General features: G+C 39.2%; 1 protein-coding gene across 15 annotated transcripts in view; it reads left to right on the forward strand.

Moving 5' to 3' along the window:
• Positions 1-18655, forward strand: part of LOC149280653 (alpha-adducin) — a 69091-nt gene that overhangs the window by 7881 nt on the left and 42555 nt on the right. For all 15 annotated transcript variants that reach the window (XM_089500244.1, XM_089500243.1, XM_089500246.1 and 12 more), the window contains exons 2-5: positions 650-859; positions 1858-2020; positions 10443-10594; positions 13909-13989. In XM_089500244.1, coding sequence (XP_089356370.1) covers positions 668-859; positions 1858-2020; positions 10443-10594; positions 13909-13989 — 588 coding nt within the window. In that variant the 5' untranslated portion in view covers positions 650-667. The remainder of the gene's footprint in view (positions 1-649; positions 860-1857; positions 2021-10442; positions 10595-13908; positions 13990-18655) is intronic.

Genomic DNA, 18655 nt, shown 5'->3' on the forward strand with positions numbered 1-18655 from the left:
AGCATGTAGTTGCCATGGCCCTGATCTGTTGCTGAAAGGAGAGGCCTGTTCAGCCCCTAAGGTGCTCACAGCATACGGATGTTTGGACTGAAGCATTTGTCAATTACACAGTATATTAAAGCAAAAAGCAATTCAAACATTTTCACACACTCAACTCCATTCTTCAAATTAAAACACTGTTATCCTAGGACTACCTTTTCTTTCCCTACCAAGCATTCCCACTGAACTGAACTTGATAGCTCATGGTGTGCATTCCTTCCCTTTACATCTACTCATTAGCCAGCTACAAGGAAGATAAACAGTCTTTCCATCCAGCATCACCAAATATGTAGTATATACCATCATTCAGTATTATAAAGCATCTACAAAATATATGGCTAGCAAGTATGGCAGGAACTATGATCTTGACATCCACCAATGTGAATTTTCTACTAAAAGAACCTAATATAACCAATTAACCAACGTGAAGTCAACTTCATCTAGTGTAATTGGACTAGCAACATTTATCATCAGTTTAAAGCAGTAATGGTATAATGCTTCTGTTACCTCTCCATCTGATTGTTTTGAAAAAGCAGGTGTTATGAATAGATAACTAATTGTAAACATGAAGGAATATGTTCTTGATGTTTGTTTTTCTTCATTTCCATAGAACCACTGAAATACTGCTATGAATGGTGAATCTAGAGAAGAAGTGGTAACTTCACCACTTCCAACAGCCCCTCACAAAGAGAGATATTTTGATAGAATTGATGAAAACAACCCAGAATACCTGCGAGAGAGAAACATGGCACCTGACCTTCGCCAGGATTTCAATATGATGGAACAGAAGAAGAGAGTCTCCATGATTCTTCAGAGCCCAGTAAGACGAAATAATTTCTCCTTGTGATGACAATGCAGAGTTGCATGTCTCTAAAGTTGGATAACAAAAGATATGTCACAAGAAACAAGTGATAATTGTCAGTAATTCTTATTTTATTTAACAAATTTCCAGAAAATTTCCAGCAGAACTCATAGGGATACCAGTAAACATTTTATTGTCAAGTATTACTCATCCTGATCTATTTTTTGAATAATACATCTTTGTGCTGCATAAGAGGCTACACTTGAAATTTGTAGGATAGGTTTATACTACTTTCGGATAGGGCACCTGTGTTGGTGAAAGCACCCTAAACAGCCTCTTAGATCCTAGCAACACAGGGAGCTTTCCCCCCCACCCCTGTGTTGCTGAAATAATGGGGTGTGTGTGTGTGTGTGTAGAACAGGGCACTAAGGGAGTTGGCTTTTATACTACCTGGATTTTCCACAACTCAAAGCTGTATTAGCCAAAATTGTTTCCCCCCCTCCCAAATATAATTTCCCTGTAGGAAGTTGCCAGGTATACAGTAGCCTTTGTCAAAATTGTGTTTTTATGTAATGGAAGCTATAAGAAATATAAAGAATCATCCAAAAAGAAAAGCAGTCCTTAGTTATGTTAATCTATCAACATAATGTTAATCTATGTTAGTTATATTAATCTGTGTTATGTTAATCTATCAACTAGTATTAAACATGTTTCTATTGAAAATCTGTTGATGATTATAGTTGCATGGGCAGACCAATAAAAGCATTGCTAATGAATAGCAATTTACTAGGATTTATACGGTAGCTATAGGACACACTTATAATGAGATCATAACCTCCTCATCCTCAAAATCTGCAGTTACACAGAACATGTAAATAACTGTAACAAGCTCAATATTCTTTCTAATTCTAAGAGAATAGAGTAGTGGGGTAGGAAGTGTGATTGAGAAGAATTAAATCAAGACTTTAACGTTCTGCAATATTTATTTCTATAATAAGATAATATTCTGTTCCTAGGCATTTTGTGAAGAATTGGAATCAATGATCCAGGAACAATTTAAGAAAGGAAAGAACCCAACAGGCTTATTGGCTTTACAACAGATTGCAGATTTCATGACAGCAAATGTTCCAAATGTCTATCCGGCAGCACCTCAAGGTGGAATGGCTTCCTTAAACATGAGTAAGTTTCAGTACAATTTGTGGAGAAGATATGAATTGGAGCAGTGTACAAAAAAGGCAATAATTTTTGTAAAATAAGGCATTTTATTGACTTGTGAAATAATTTATTAGGAATCATTTCTTTAATTTTCCTAAGTGGTGTTTTTAGGGTAGACATGACTGACTTATTTCTCCAAGTGCACAGGGATTACATTGCTTGGATCAAGAAACAGTTTCCTGTACGTGCTGGATTTTTACTTTGTTTTCCTGCCCTTTATTGTGGGATCTCAAGGTGTGATACAAGTAAAATATAAACAAAACAATTCCAGATTGAAAATAATAATTGCAACAGGATTAAACATACTGCACAAGACAACAAGTTAAAATGGCTTAAAAGACTAAAATAGTTAAAACTGTATACATGTACATTTCAAAAGTAAAGTAGGACTCAAATGCCTTAGTAAAACCAAAACAAAATGTGTTTTGACTGGATGCCAGAAAGAAACCCTATTAGTGCCAATTGGACCTCCAATCAAAGGGTATTCCGTCGATCAAGTGCCACAGGAGAGATGGCTTCTTGCAGTGTATTGCTTGTGGGACATAGAGGAGGTCACCTCCAGCAGATCTCAGTCTCCTTGGAGGTATAGATGCACCCTACCGTACTGAGGTCCCAAACTATTTAAAATGTTGAATGTTACCACCAACACCTTGAGTTCAGATTGAAAGCAAATTGGCAGCTACTTTGGCTCCTTCAAGATTAGTGTTTGTGTTGTTACATGGTGCTCCAGTCAGCAGTCTTGCTGCACTTTACAATCTCTGTAAATTTTGTCCATCTTCAAAGGCTGACCCACCTGAAGAGAATTTGCTGTTAACTGCTGTCAACTGCTTCAATTTATGGCAACTGTGTAAATGAGAGACCTTGTAAGTGACTTGAATCATCAACAGCCCTGCTCAGCCTGTAGACTCAGGAACACGGCTTCCTTGAGTCCATCCATCTGTAACACGGTCTTCTTCTTTTCTTACTGCCTTCTGCCTTACCAAGCATGCTTGTATTTTCTAGTGGGACATGTCTCAACTATATGATTCTATGTCTTATGATATTGCCAAAGTTCAACAGGCTCAGTTTAGTCATCTTGGCTCCAAGGGAGAATTCAGGCTAGGGTTAGGCTTAATTTGCTCTAGCACCCATTTATTTCATGGTATCTGAAGAACACTTCTCCAGCACAACATTTCAAATGAATTGATGTTCTTCCTATCAGCTTTGTTCATTGTGTAGCTTTCACAGCCATACATAGAAACTGGAAATACAATGCTATGGATAATCCTAACTTTAATATTCAATGATATATCTTTAAAATTCAAGATCTTATTTAGTTCGTTCACAGCTGCTCTTCTGAGTCCTAATTTTCTTCTGATTTCTTGATTATCGTCTCCATTCTGGTAAAGGATTGAGCCAAAGTGTGACCAAGGCAGTATTCCTGTCAATTCTTCAGGCTTCTTTTCACCTCATAATCATCTGAAGACCCCTTGGTCCTTGACACTTGCCTCATTTATACCCTCAATACACATTTCTTTAAATGAATTAAGATTGGGGTCTCCAGTGTCCTCCTCTTATATATGTTTCTAACAATATCTTTGGTATTGTTAGAAATTCACACAGGTCACTACTCTTTTGGAAACAAAATAAACGTTAACTTTATTTACAAGCATGTGTTAAGATATATCCTTTCAATATTTGATCACAGATGGTATGGTCACAGTAATCACAGTGCTTTAATAGTTACAAGTTGTTTCTTATTCCTTTTCTGGACTGAACTTTTTAAAAAGTAAACTCCTTGTTTCCTTTAAACCTCTTCTCTTATACGATTAAACTGTTTCCCCTTTAACAGAACTATGAATTCTCCGAGAGTACACTGGCCTGAGTCCTGACAACTCTCAGAACTGAACGGCTCTGAACTGATTCTTAAACTGACACGCTAATCTCTGATTCTGATTGGCTCCTCCCTCTTTAAAGTCACTCCTCCCACAGCAGCCCCCTCCTTTACACTCAGCCTGAACCATGATTGGCTGTTGGGGGAGTTAATTCTGCCTAGTGACTAGTCACACAAGGCTTGGAAAATATTTATTTCAGTGTCATCATTCTCCAAGTAAAAGTTACATAAATCATCTGTTGTGATTATTGTTTTCTTAGTGTTCAACTAATTCATATGCCTATTAGTGCAAATGTTTGTGTGTTTTTTTAATTTTACATTATTTTAAAATTCTACAAGGATGTTCTTCAAATTGTATTTTGGCCCAATGTTTGATTTCATAAATAATAACAGTAATTAATAATAATTAATTTTATTTCTTTCCTGCTTCTCCTCATGGAAGGGTACAACATGTTAAAATACAAAACAATTTTTTAAAAAACAAAATACATAAAACCAACAGTTAAAATACAATACTATCAAACCATTAGTGTTTAGCATTCTTTGTTACTTCTTTACTCTATTTTTTGATATTAGCATGCAGGGGTAGCTGTGTTGGCCATTCAACAAATACAAACAAAAATCCATCAGTGATACCTTTATTGGCACGATATACTTGTTGAAATATTAGCAGTTCATGGTCTGTGCCATAATCTGCTCCTGGTGTTCTTTTTGCAGAGAGAATGGAACTGCTGCTTCCAATTATGCAATGTTCATGATGTACATGATGTTCATATAGACAGTCATCTCTTTGGTTGCTTGAAGTATGTGTTTGAAATGAATAAACTGTTGGCCTTGCAAAATTCAGTTAGTCGTTCTTCTGCTTCATTTCTTGATCCTGGGCCAAATTTTCTTAGAATCTTTATTTCTCCTCTGTTTCCAGCTTTTGAATTTCAGTTGCCAAAAAAGAAGTCCTGTTTTGATTTGTAGTCAGTTTCCTCCTGGATTTCAGCGTAGAAATTCAGCATCTTTCTGTTTCTTCTTTTTCTGCCTCTGTAATTGGAGTATAAACATGAAATGTGGCTATAGTGATAGGTTTTCTCTGAAGTCTGGTTGATATTGTTTGGTCAGACTATAAACTCCTTTTGCTACATCTCACCTCATTATTAATTCCACCCTATTTCTTCTTAGATTTTATTTCCTAAGTAAAACATTGCATTGTTATCTGACTCAAAATGCCCCATTCCTGTCCATTTTAGCTTGTATTGCAATGTTTATAATTCTATTTCTTTTTTGACTATGTTTGGCTACCCTGTTTCATGCGTCTCATATTCCATGTTCCTATAATACGTGTTGTTAATACATGTTGTGCAGCTTCAGACTTTCCTTTCACCTCTGAACATGTCAACAGCTGAACGTTCTCTTGGTTTGAGTCCAGCTGCATCATCAGCTCCAGTGCTACTCGCAGTTGTCCTCTGCTGTGCTCCAGTAACTAGTTGAGTGCTGTCTGACATGGGTGTTCCATTTTTTTGCTTCTATCTGTAGTTTCATTTTGGCTTGTCTCATCATAGGGTTTTTGTGGTAAAAGACATTAAAAAGGGTTTGTTGTGCCTCTTTCTGTGCAGTACAAACCAGTGTTAGCTATGGTGCCACTGCCATCATCTCTGAGAGATCTTCCATCCATGCCACACACACGCACCACCATTACTGCTGCCCAATAGTTTTTTTGACACATTCAGTTTGGCTCCTCAGCAAAAAGCTGTCTAACATGGGAGACTCAACCAGCAGCACTGCTACCATCAGCATAGCCTCTTGCTTCACAGGCACATGTAATCCCTACTATCATAGAAAGGTAGTGTCATGGTGAGTTAGTTCATGCATTGGTAACATTCTAGTTAGTCTTCTTTGAGAGCATTATAGTAAACTAATTGGAAAGTTACCAACATATGAATTACTGTAGCTAGATTATCCCTGTCTAGGACACCAAAGGAAGCTGTCAATGAGAACTCTGAGCGGTGGAGTCCACTTGGGCCTTGGGTGACAAAGATAGATCTGGAAGTATTTCCAAGCTCTACACATGCTCCTGAGGGTAGTGCCACACCATCGAAGACAGGTCATTCTTCCAGTTCCAGACTTGAAACCTGCCAATTCACAGAGCCTGAATCTTACTGGAATTCAGTCTCAGATTGTTTGCCTTGATCTAGCCCGTTACAGCACATAAGAAGTGCTCCAAACCTGCACAGTCCCAGTTGACTTTGACGACAAGGGGAAGAACAGCTCAGTGTCATCAGCATAGTGATAGCACCGCACCCCAAAGTTCTTCACCAAGTGGCTTCATATAGATATTGAACAGCATGGGAAAGAAACTGGAACATGGCAACACTCCACTTCTAAATGGCTGAACAGGAACCTCCCACTTCTACTGTCTGGAACCGGCATCACATATAGGAATGAAACTACTATTAACACAGTGCCTCCCACCCAACTCTGAAATATCTGGTCCAGTACGATACAGTAATCAATATCTCAAAAGCCACTAAGATATTCAACATCAAAAGGATCTTTCTCCTGAAACTAGACTGAACTGGAGTCACATAATCTGTTTTCTCCAAGAATGTTTAAAGTTGCCCAGCCACTACATTCTCAAACAACTTACTTAAGAAGAAATTTTAGTGGTGGGGAAATAGTTCTTACATACTTCTGGGTCCAGGGAAGTCCACTCAGAAAGGGATGTCCTACATTCCCCTTGAATGATAGAATCATAGAGTTGGAAGAGGCCCCAAGGGCCATTCAGTTCAACCCCCTGCCATGCAGGGAATTACAATCAAAACATCCCCGACAGATGGCCATCCAGCCTCTGCTTAAAGACCTCCAAGGAAAGAGGCTCCACTACACTCCGAGGAAGTGTGTTCCACTGTCGAACAGCCCTTACTGTCAGGAAATTCCTCCTAATGTTGAGGTGGAATCTCTCTTCCTGTAGCTTGCTTCCATTGTTCTGGGTCCTGTTCTCTGGGGCAGCAGAAAACAAGCTTGCTCCCTCCTCAATATGACATCCCTTCAAATATTTAAACAGGGCTATCATATCACCTCTTAACCTTCTCTTCTCCAGGCTAAACATCCCCAGCTCCCTTAGTCGTTCCTCATAGGGCATGGTTTCCAGACCCTTCCCCATTTTAGTCGCCCTCCTTTGGACACGCTCCAGTTTCTCAACATCCTTTTTGAATTGTGGTGCCCAGAACTGGACACAGTATTCCAGGTGGCGTCTGATAAAAGCAGTATAGAGTGGCACTATTACTTCCCTTGATCTAGACACTATACTGTACTTTCATTGGTGCAGCCTAAAATTGCATTGGCCTTTTTAGCTGCCACATCGCACTGTTGACTCATGTTCAACTTGTGGTCTACTTGGACTCCTAGATCCCTTTCACACATAGTTTCATTCAGCCAGGTGTCCCCCATCCTATATCTGTGCATTTCATTTTCCCGTCCTAAGTGCAGTACCTTACATTTCCCCGTGTTGAATTTCATTTTGTTAGCTTTGGCCCAGCTTTCTAATCTATTCGGGTAATTTTGAATTTTGATCCTGTCCTCTGGGGTGTTAGCTATTCCTCCTAATTTGATTTCATCTGCAAATTTGATAAGTATGCCCCCAATTCTGTCATCCAACTCATTGATAAAGATGTTGAATAGCACTGGGCCCAGGACAGAACCCTGTGAGAATCCACTGGTCACCTCTCTCTAGGCAATAGGTACCTCGTCTTGACATAATGATGCATTTATCTCTCACCCGGTCAATTAACTTTTGCTAGATTTTGTCAACCAAGAGGGACAAGGGGCAAAGTTACATGTGATGAGGCAGACTAATTCAAGCATCTTGTCCACATCATTAGGCTGCTGTAACTGAAGCATCCTAAGAAACTTGACCAGAGACCAGATGGAGCACTGAACACCTCTTGCTACACTTCTACATGGCACCAAGTTCTGAGCAAATACAAACTACTTGAAATGCCTGGCAGACTTAATCATAGCAGGTAACCAAGGGTTCCACCATCAGTTGCTGAGTCTTCTCCTAATTGGTTCCTCACCATTTGAAATAACTCTGCTGGGCAGCATGTCAAGAAGGTAGTAATGGAGGCATAGTGTGATTTTTTTTTTATCACCTCACTGCTGCAATTGTACTTGCTCTATGACCTGTGCCACCTGTGTTCTAGCTATTATCCAACCTGCTTCATTGCCAGTAGACCTTGTATGCTCCAAGGTGAATTATGGACCCCACAATATTTGATTGTGTACTTAGGAGTAATCGTACCAGTGGCCTTTTCCATCTCAGGGTTCCATAATGCAACAAGGCCTCAACCATATTTTCATCCTTGTTAGCCAAAAAACATTCCAGAGCACTTAGATATCTTCCAGATTCTGTAGGTTTTCATGTGAAGATCATCTTAATAAATATCTCAGCTCTGCAGAGGAAGGTTTGTTACTGCCAAACCAAACTTTACAAGGAAGCAATTGGAACATGACAACAGGGTTGTTGAATCCACACTAACTTAGATCATTTTCCATCTGCCCAACAGCAAAGACCAGGTCAAGGCTATGCCACACCACATGTAATGGACCAGCAATGTACTGAGACATTGCCATGATTGCCATGGTAGCCTTGATGTTTCAAGCCAGTCTCAGACAGCTTTGGCATCCTTGTCATACAAGCTTGAACTCCCAAACCACAGTCCTAAGGTTCTTCAGCCGTATTTCCAAGACCACCTCAGACAACTCAAGTGGGGAGACTGCTGGACAGCAGAGTGACCAGTACACACTGTTTTGGGCTGGTACAAGGTACAAATACTCAGAACTGGTGGTATGATAAAAGGAGGTGGAATTCTTATGGGTGATGGCTACTCCTCCCCATACCCTGAATCTCCAGTCTGAGGACATTATGCCTCCCCATACCCTGAATCTGCAGTCTGAGGACAATGCTAGGACAGGTTCACTCAGGGGCTTTAAAATGCATACCAGTTCAACCCCTTTATCTACAGCAAAGTTATGGATGATCATTATTTTATTATGGATTAATCTGGCTTTCAATGGCAGCACCAACAGACCAGAGCATGGACTCATAGGGCAACCTGTGGCTTGGAGGGTGGAGGAAAGATTGAAATGAGAGGTAGTTTTCAAGAATCTGTCCCATCTTAATCTTTTTAAATTTTCCTTTTTTGTTCTCCTGTCACCTATCAGCAGCCATTCCATTTGGTGGCAGCAGAGAGAATTGGGATAGCAGGAATACTCCATCAATTCAGCTGAAAAATAGCTCCCCTCCTCCCCTCAAACTGTTTCACATCACACTGGTCATTATAGTAACTTGAAGAATTGGTGCTTGGTTTGCAATTTGGTTGTTTCATTCATCTTTCCCCATTTCCATTGTGTTATACATTTTAGATGTAAGTCTGCAGGTAGAACCTGTCATTTATTGATTTTAGCTTAGCCATGTAGAAGTAGCTGGTTACAAATAGTTTAAATATGTAAGGCTGCAAATCTGTACAAATGTACATGACAGAAATCATAAATGAAACTTTCTCCTGAGTAAGTACTGTATTTTCTGGCGTATAAGACTACTTTTTAACCCAGGAAAATCTTCTCAAAAGTTGGGGGTCATCTTATATGTCGGGTGTCATCTTATAGGGCAGGTGCTGAAACATCTGAGCCAGACTGGAGAATCTGCAGTTGCCGCATATGTAACTGAAAGGCGGAGCAAGCTGCAGGCGTCCGGGACGCCCGGGGTATGGAAAAAAGAGCCGTGTTTGCAATACTGCTCTGATAGTCTTGGAGACAGGGAGGGATGGGCAGGCAGGGAGAGCTAACCACTCCAAGCAGGCTTTGTATACAACAAGTTTTCCTGCTAAGTACCTGCATGTCATAAGCATTTGAATTAAAATTACCATATTGAAATCAAATCTGATGTTGTTGTTTTTTTAATTTTTATTTGGTATGCATTGGAAGAGGGGTAGTCTTATACGGCGAGTATATCCCAAACTCTATATTTTAACTGGAAAAGTTGGGGGTCATCTTATACGCCCAGTCGTCTTATATGCCGGAAAATACGGTATATATAGGGATGTTTTGTAAATGTCTAAAATGGCGGTATGCTTTTATCTCTTTCCAGTTTTTAAAAAGACATACTTGAGACAAATATAACAAAAAAGGTATTTTGTATTAAAACTAAATTACTTCATATACTAAAAATACAAATGTCAGTGGCTGATGATTTACTGCTAAGTAAATGAAGAGAAGTTGAAAAGTATAAATAGTACCAGTAGCCTGGATTGTGTTATTTTGTTATGTTCCAGAGTAACACAATATTATGAAACCGATGCAGCTGTTCAAAAGAAATAATGTTTTATAGGTTACAAGAGTGTGATGATACCTTGCAATTTGGCTTAAAGTTATGTGGTCTAGGTTTGAAAAAGACATTCAGGGGACACTATTGAGAGATCTGACCATCTAGGTGCAATATTAGGTGTGTCCCTTTTCTCTCTTCAGGTCTTGGCATGGTGACACCTGTGAATGATCTCAGGGGATCTGATTCTATTGCTTATGAGAAGGGAGAGAAGTTATTGAGATGTAAGCTGGCAGCTTTCTATAGACTAGCTGATCTCTTTGGCTGGTCACAGCTTATTTACAATCATATAACAGTGAGTATTTACATCATCATATCTGTTGTTCTGGTTTTATCTTATTTGATTTTTACACATAGCAGGAATTACTAACTATTGGGATAACCAGACTTCCGAAGCTACTTGCATCTGGCTCTTAGTGAACCTACCAAATTTGAATCTATATGACAGGAAAACATGACCTGTAATTCAACTTTCAAATAAAAGGAGGGAATGGGGCTCTGTGCATATATATAAGTGTGTGTATGTGTATATATAACATGCTTACTGTCTACATTGTGGAAAGGGAATCTTTTTATTTTTAGTTTTTAGGAATTTATTAAGTATATATAAACATACCAAACATACCAGACCACATACAAACATACAATACATATAAAAATCACCATTTATACATTAGATGTCAATACTGACACATCTCCATTCAAAATACCCTCTTTCTTTTAGTACTTCTCAAATACAATCTTCTTTCCTTAAACAATCTATATTTCCACTCTACTTCCTTCTTCATTATCTCTTTCTATTAGAGATAATGGAAAAGGGATCTTTTAAAGATCACATTCATTAATCAATAGAATACTTCCTAACATTCATGCGCTAATTTTCAGCAAAACCCTTATTTCTTATTGATGCCAGTTTTATTATAGACTCTGATTATCCACTGGCAGGTTAGTTTGTTTCATTTTCTGGACTGGTGTTTAGAAAGGGGTCACTATATTTTGAAAATTCAGAAGTGTTTGTTTATAGCTTAGAGCACACATAAAATAATAAATTCGTACTAATCTTGGAATTTCAAATTGCAGTTTTGACTTTTTGCATGCTACCCACTATATGCTCTGCATAGTCTAATGAAAATGCATTTAAAAAAATCTTACCTTAAAACAAGATATTTGGAAAGATTTTCAAAGAAATGACACTGTTTACCGTCTGTATTCAGTGATTTAAAAGGAGTTAATTGCACTTTGCTGGATAAAAGTGAGTACAAGGGAGAGATAGGAGCAATTAAAGGGCTGTCAAAGGAGGGAGCAAAATATGAATATTATTTTATTTTTTAAAAGATACTACATTTTTTATATTTCTTCCTTGTTCATTTGTTAATATGTTAATAAAAATACTTATAAAATAATAAAATAGGGAGCAGGAATAGATTTTATTAGCTTATGTTACAGATTTGAGCCTTCATAGATTTGAGCTTACTTCTTTAGATTCATATGTTGGCCTGGGTGATCTACAAAGCCCCATGTGAACTATCCCAGGTTCTGTTTGCTCTGGACTGCCAGAGCACAGCTTCAATCTGTCCCACCTTCAAAGTGGTTGGCAACCACTTTATTTGGCCTGTCTGCTCAGCCCCACATTAAAAAACCCCAAAAAACTGGAGTGAGCATTTGCACTGTGATAAAACAGAGCAACAAACTCAAGTTTGCCACTGGATGCGTGAAGCATAGTTTCTATCATCTGACTGTTGTTTGTATTTGTATGGTATGTCTTTGCAGGTTTGTCTCAGTCCAGTCATAAGGGCAACTCAGACCATCATTTGACAATAGATTAAGAGCTGTCCCAGTTTCAGTCATACTGTATATTTTTAGGTATACAGTTGAACTGTCTTAGATGTAATTGGTTAGACAATTCAGAATGTTTGGCTTAATATTAACACCAGTCTAGTTTAACTACTTTAGTTGATATTATAGTTGGCCTTAAAAGGGGGGGGGGGATAATAACATGAAAGATACACTAAAAAGATTTTAAAGTCTGTTGAATATTTCATATATAGGTATACCCGAGTTAAAGAAGTAGACGTGTTCCCAGGTATTTTTTTCTTTAATAGAAGATTTGGTATCAGAGGTAGTAATAATGTGGAAATAATACGCATCCCACAAAAGTTCAATTTGTTTCAGAAAACATTTTATTCAAAACTAACACTATGCACATGTGAAGTGAAACAACCAGGTCAGGTAAGCCTTGAATAACTGAACAAAAACATTTTGAATCTTCTAGACCAGTTTGCATTCAAGGATGATTTTTTCCTTTCGTCAAATTTTGATATTTATTTAAGGCAAGCTGAAAGTTATCATGTGTGATGGAGAAGGGATAGAGAGCGTTCTAGTCCTCCTTCCAGTTCTACTCCTGCATTTTTTTCTCTTCCATTTGAGTCATTGTCATGGAGAGAGAGAATATGTACCAGGCATTTTTTTTCTAAACCTTGCCTTTTGCTCTGTTTTCTCAACTAGCTAATGGTCTTCTGAGAAGGCCTTGAGGATCATCTCCAGCCGGAAGTTATATTTGATAGTGGGAGGGGAAAGTGGGGAAAACTAGGTCAGCAGCCTGAATGAATGAGGCTGCAATTCATTTGTGTGCAGAGGGAAACTTTCTGTCCACACCAGTTGTATTGATTAGATTTGAGATTGCTGGATGTTTGCTTCTGGAATGTGTATATATGTTAAAAAATGGTGGGCACTTTGCATGAAATGCTTCTCTTGGGTAGAACTATGGCTGTGTTTGTTTAACTTATCTGAGGTTTGGAGTGCATATGGCTTTAATGACCAGCAGTTCCTACATTCATTCTTAATTCTTGGAACTAGTAATGGCTATGATATGTGCATTGCATTCCATATAAAGAAGGCCTCTTACAACAATTCTGTCTATGCATACAATATGGATTTCATTTTGGTTTGCAAATATTGAATATTCTCATACCTAGAAAACATATACCCATATATACTCGACTATAAGTTGACCTCATGTATAAGTCGAGGGCAGATTTTGGGGCCAAAATTATAGATTTTGATATGACCCATGGATATGTTGAGGGTAAAACTTAGGGGCATGTAAGAAAGCATCTAAAGGATGAAGCAGAGGAAAATAATTCCAAAGAGCTTGCAAAATTCAACAGGACTAACTGTTTATGCTCACCTTAAAGGATAGTGCTTCCAGGGCAGTATATGCTCTTGTTTTTCACAAGGGAATGGTTCCTTTTTTATATATAAGAGTTCAAATACATCACTTACATTGACTCATGGATAAGTCTGGTCCGTTTTTTGAATAAAATTTCTAGACTTATACATGAGTATATACAGTACTTTTCTAGCTTGGTGAAATACTTTTGTGAAGGTCTTACTAAACAGAACTTTAGGGGGAATTTTCTGAACAGTATAATATGCCCTACAGAATCCCAGGACTTAATTTACTTTTTCTGGACGTTTAAGAGGTTTATATGCATATCAAGAAATTATAGGTTTGAAGCAGAGCTGTCATTCTTCTTTTCATATCTATAAAATAAATATTTTAAAGTATTACTGTCTATTTATATTTAGTTTTTATTTTCATATTTGTAGGTCAGAGTAAATTTGGAGCAGGAACACTTTCTTATTGTACCTTTTGGACTGCTCTATAGTGAGGTTACTGCATCCAGTCTGGTAAGTTTTTTTGTTAAACAACAACATAAAAATATTTCGAAGTACATGTTGCTATGTTGCCCATAAAACAAAATCTAAGGCACAAAATTTGTTATGCTAGGTTTTGAAGCCGACGTGATTTTTTTTGTATGTGCTGCTTTGATGATGATGAGAATAATAATGATAATACAACTGAAATAGCAATAAAATAATGCTATACAGTGAGACTTCGGTATCCACGGACTTGCCAACTGCAGACAGCAAGCATCTGCAAAAGCAAACCTGTGTTGTCCCCAGAGGTGGCACATGCACATGACTGTGCCACCATTAGGGATAGTGCCTGTTGTTCTCAGTGGTGGCATGCACCACCATTAGAAACAATGGGATTTCACTTGAGGTCTTGTTGTCCCTAATGGCAGAGCGGCCACATGCGCACACCAGCACTGGTAACAATAGGGGCTGTTCCTAATGGCATGTGCACGTGCTGCTATTGAGGACAACAAAGGCTAGAAGTCAGCAGATTTTGGTATCCGTGGGGGGGGTGGGTGATTTTTCTTGATAAGCCAGCCAATCCAGTCCCATGATACTATTGTCTCAGTCTTGTGGAAGAGAATTATGGCAACCCTATCTGGAATGCTAGTAAGGCAGTTATTAGGGGAGTGTTTCTACAAAAGAACGTAGATGGGAAAAGAAAGAGGCAAGAAAGAATTAAGATATTAATGGAAATTAAATTAAAGAGAAAAATCTTGAAGACTAGAAGAAAGTGAAGAAGTCACCATTGGATAAGAAGGTTTAGAAATCAGTTAAAGTATTACATTAAACAGTTAATATTGGTAATGACAGGAGAGAATTTTTAAAGAATGCAGTATGTGAGATTTGTGAACGATCCGGGAAGGAGGCTATAGCCTATAAACTGAAGAAGGAAAGGTTTTTACAATAATATTGGAATTAGAAGCAGGGGATAGAGTTTTAATGAGCGAGAAAGAGATTAGTAAATTGTTTAATAATTATTTTGAAATTTTATATAAAAAAGATGTTTCCCTATGCCAAATGAATAATTGCATCCAAAATTGTCTAATAATAAAATTAACAGAAATACAAGGAGAGAAATTGATTAGGGCACTTTCAGTAGAGGAAATCATTGAGGCAATTAGAAAAACTAAAAAAGAGAAAACGGCGGGACCAGATGGCCTTTGTTGTTGTATTGTGCCTATATTATATGGTGTTGTTATATATTGCTCTATTAGCAATATATTTTAGGACAGTGATAGTGAACATTTTAGGGCCCAACTACAAGGTTTTCTGGCAACAGGTGTAACCAGGTGACGGGGTTGGTGGGAGGACATTTGGATCAAAAGACTAACATTTACCTATGCATTATAGTTTGATTTTTTAAAAATAAAATGTTATTCATGTGATATTTTGACCCCAGATAAACTGACAAAAATGTATAAACGGATGAAGTATCTGTTGGAAGTGTGAGAAGCAAATCAGGACTTTCCATCATATGTCGTGGAAGTGCAAAAAATGCAGTAAAATTAGCAGTTGGGCTATATAACATTCTGGAATTTAAGACCACACCTATATGTATTAAATATGGTAATGTAAAAGATAGAAGAGAGAGAATGGATAAATTAACAAATTACACTTGTCCCTCCATATTCGCTAGGGTTAGGGGAACAAGACCCCCGTGAATATGGAAAAACCGCAAATAACGAAAACACCATGTTTTTCCCTGAGAGGACACCTCTCTAGGAACCTCTAGGTCCTCCAGTGCAACTCTGTGGTCAATGTCCAACATACGCTAACCATAGAACGGCGCTGGAGTAGCTACAAATGCCTAATAGAGTATTCTCTCTAGGAATCTCTAGGTCTTTCAGAGCAACTTTTAGTTAAAGTTGACCATAGAGTTGCACTGGAGGACCTAGACTGTCCTAGGGAGAACATATTAATGAAATCTGTGAATAATCAAAGTCGCAAATATCAAAGCCGCAAATATAGAGGGATGACTGTATACAAAGGAAAATTCAGAGGGGATTTTTCTACAAATATGGAAGCCTTTTACACTCCATTTACAAAAATTAAAGGGTTGATAGTTTTAAATCCATCCCATTTAAAATTACCATCTTTGCAGCAGCAGACCAAAAGATCTGGTGCAATGTATTGAAGATAACAGCAGTGAATTTCAAAGGGGATTAGTTATAGATCTCATCAATCTATCTTAAAGAAGGATATCATAATTATGGGATTTGATGTTTAGAGAGTAAGGTTTTTATATTTAGGAAATAAAAATAAATGGCTTGTTTTACAGAGACCTGGCTTGGGGATGATAGTGCCTTCACTTGGAGTCAAACTCTCCCAGCCAGGTACTCTGTTACTGAGCAGGTAAGGGGAGGTGGGCAAGGGGGCGGAGTGGCTCTGGTCTACAGAGATAATCTCACCTTGACTGGGATACCTATCTGGAAAACAGACCACTTTGAGTGTATGCACCTAAGCCTGAAGACCAGGGATAGTATAGGGATTCTGTTGTTTTACCCTCCATCCCATTGGCTTACAGACTCCCTATCCGAGCTGATGCAGCTGGTTTCATTGCTGCTGAAGTCGTCCAGACTTTTAATTCTGGGTGACTCAACATCCCACTCGAGACCAGTTTAATAGGTGCAGCTCGGGAGTTCATAGATTCCATGACAGGCATGGACTTATCCCAATTGGTTTCTGGGCCAATGCACTAGGCGGGTCATACCCTTGATGCGGTCTTCAGCACGGACCATCAATATCCGTGGGTGGGGGTAATTAATACCACCGCACTGTCATGGACGGATCATTTCCCGGTCAGTGTTGGACTGAGAGCCACTGTTCATCCCACTGGGGGTGGAGAACCCATTAGAATGGTCCGCCCTCAAAGACTAATGGAGCCAATAGATTCCAGAAAGCCTTGGAGGGTTCCTTGGTTGGTAATGCTGGTGTTTCTGTCAAATCCCTCAAAGACTAATGGAGCCAATAGATTCCAGAAAGCCTTGGAGGGTTCCTTGATTGGTAATGCTGGTGATTCTGTCAAAGCCCTGGTCAACACCTGGAACATTGACCTTACAGAGCTATCGACACAATTGCTCCCAAACGTCCTCTTCAAATCACCGACCATGGTATACGGAAGAACTTAGGAAGCTGAAATGGGTTGGACAACTATTAGAGTGCACCTGGTGAAAATCTCGACTCTTACCTGACAGGACTCGACATCAGTAGCTTCTTTGTTCCTATAAAGAGGCAATAAATGCAGCATGTAATTCCTTCTTCTCTGCACGTATTGCGTCTGCAGAGTCACGTCCGGCAGAACTGTTTAGGGTGGTAAGGGAACTGACACAGATTCTACCTGTGCAGAACCATTTACTTAACCTGACAACAGCGTGCTGTGACGCTTTTAACAACTGCTTTGCAGATAAAATCTCTCAGATAAAAGCCAACTTGGACGCCGAGATTACAGCAGAATCAACTGATGAGGCGTCCAGTAAACCCGTTTTTAGATCGGTTCGAGTTGGTGAGTACCGATGACATGGACAAGATCCTTGGAAAAGTAAAGAAGACGACATGCCCCCTCAACCCCTTCACATCATGGCTGGCAATCCAGGGGGGGTGATGCCTTGATGGCATTTCTCAAAAATATCATCAGTGCATCCCTTAGGGAAGGCTATGTTCCAACATGTTTAAAAGAAACAGTCGTTAGGCCGCTACTGAAAAAGCCTTCCCTGGACCCCATGGATTTGAAAAACTATAGGCCTGTATCACATATGCCATTTTTGAGCAAGGTGATCGAACGAGCCATCGCCCTTCAACTCCAAGTGATCTTGGATGAAACTGATTATCTAGATCCATTTCAAACTGGCTTTAGGACGGGATATGGGATGGAGACTGCCATGGTTGCTCTGGCTGATGACCTTTGTCTAGGCATCAACAGAGGAAGGGTGAACCTGTTGGTGTTTTTAGACCTCTCAGCGACATTTGACACAATAGATCATGACATCCTCTTGGAACTCCTGAGAGAGTTAGGAATTGGAGGCACTGCATTACAGTGGTTCTGTTCCTTCCTCTCAGGCAGATTCCAGAAGGTGATGCTTGGGGACTGTTGCTCCTCAAAAACAGAGCTTAATTGTGGCATCCCTCAGGGCACCATCCTGTCACGAATGCTATTCAATATTTATATGAAACTGCTGGGGGAAATTATCCGTAAACATGGGGCAGGGTGTTATCAGTATGCTGATGACACCGAAATATATTTCTCCATGTGTCGGTCAGCAGCCGTGATGACAGATGGCATTTCTCCCCTCAATCAATGTCTTGAAGCGGTAATGGGCTGGATGAGGAAAAACTGACTCAAGCTGAATCCAGACAAAATGGAGGTACTTACAGTAGGGACCCCCAAACCAGGCATTAGGTTGCAACCTCCAGTCCTGGATGGGGTCACACTCTACTTTAAGGACTGTGTTTGCAGTCTGCGGGTGCTCCTAGACCCATCGCTTCACATGATAAATCAGGCGAATGTGACAGTCAGGAGTGCCTGTTATCAGCTCCAGCTGATATGTCAGCTGTGCCCTTTCCCGGAAGTAAGGGACCTAGAAACAGTAGTGCATGCACTGGTAACCTCACAACTCGATTGCTTCAATGCTACATAGGGCTACCCTTGTACCTAGTC

This window comes from Sceloporus occidentalis, unplaced genomic scaffold (genome assembly GCF_023333645.1).
Source record: "Sceloporus occidentalis isolate IW3139 unplaced genomic scaffold, rSceOcc1.0.p SCAF_150, whole genome shotgun sequence".
NCBI lineage: Eukaryota > Metazoa > Chordata > Lepidosauria > Squamata > Phrynosomatidae > Sceloporus > Sceloporus occidentalis.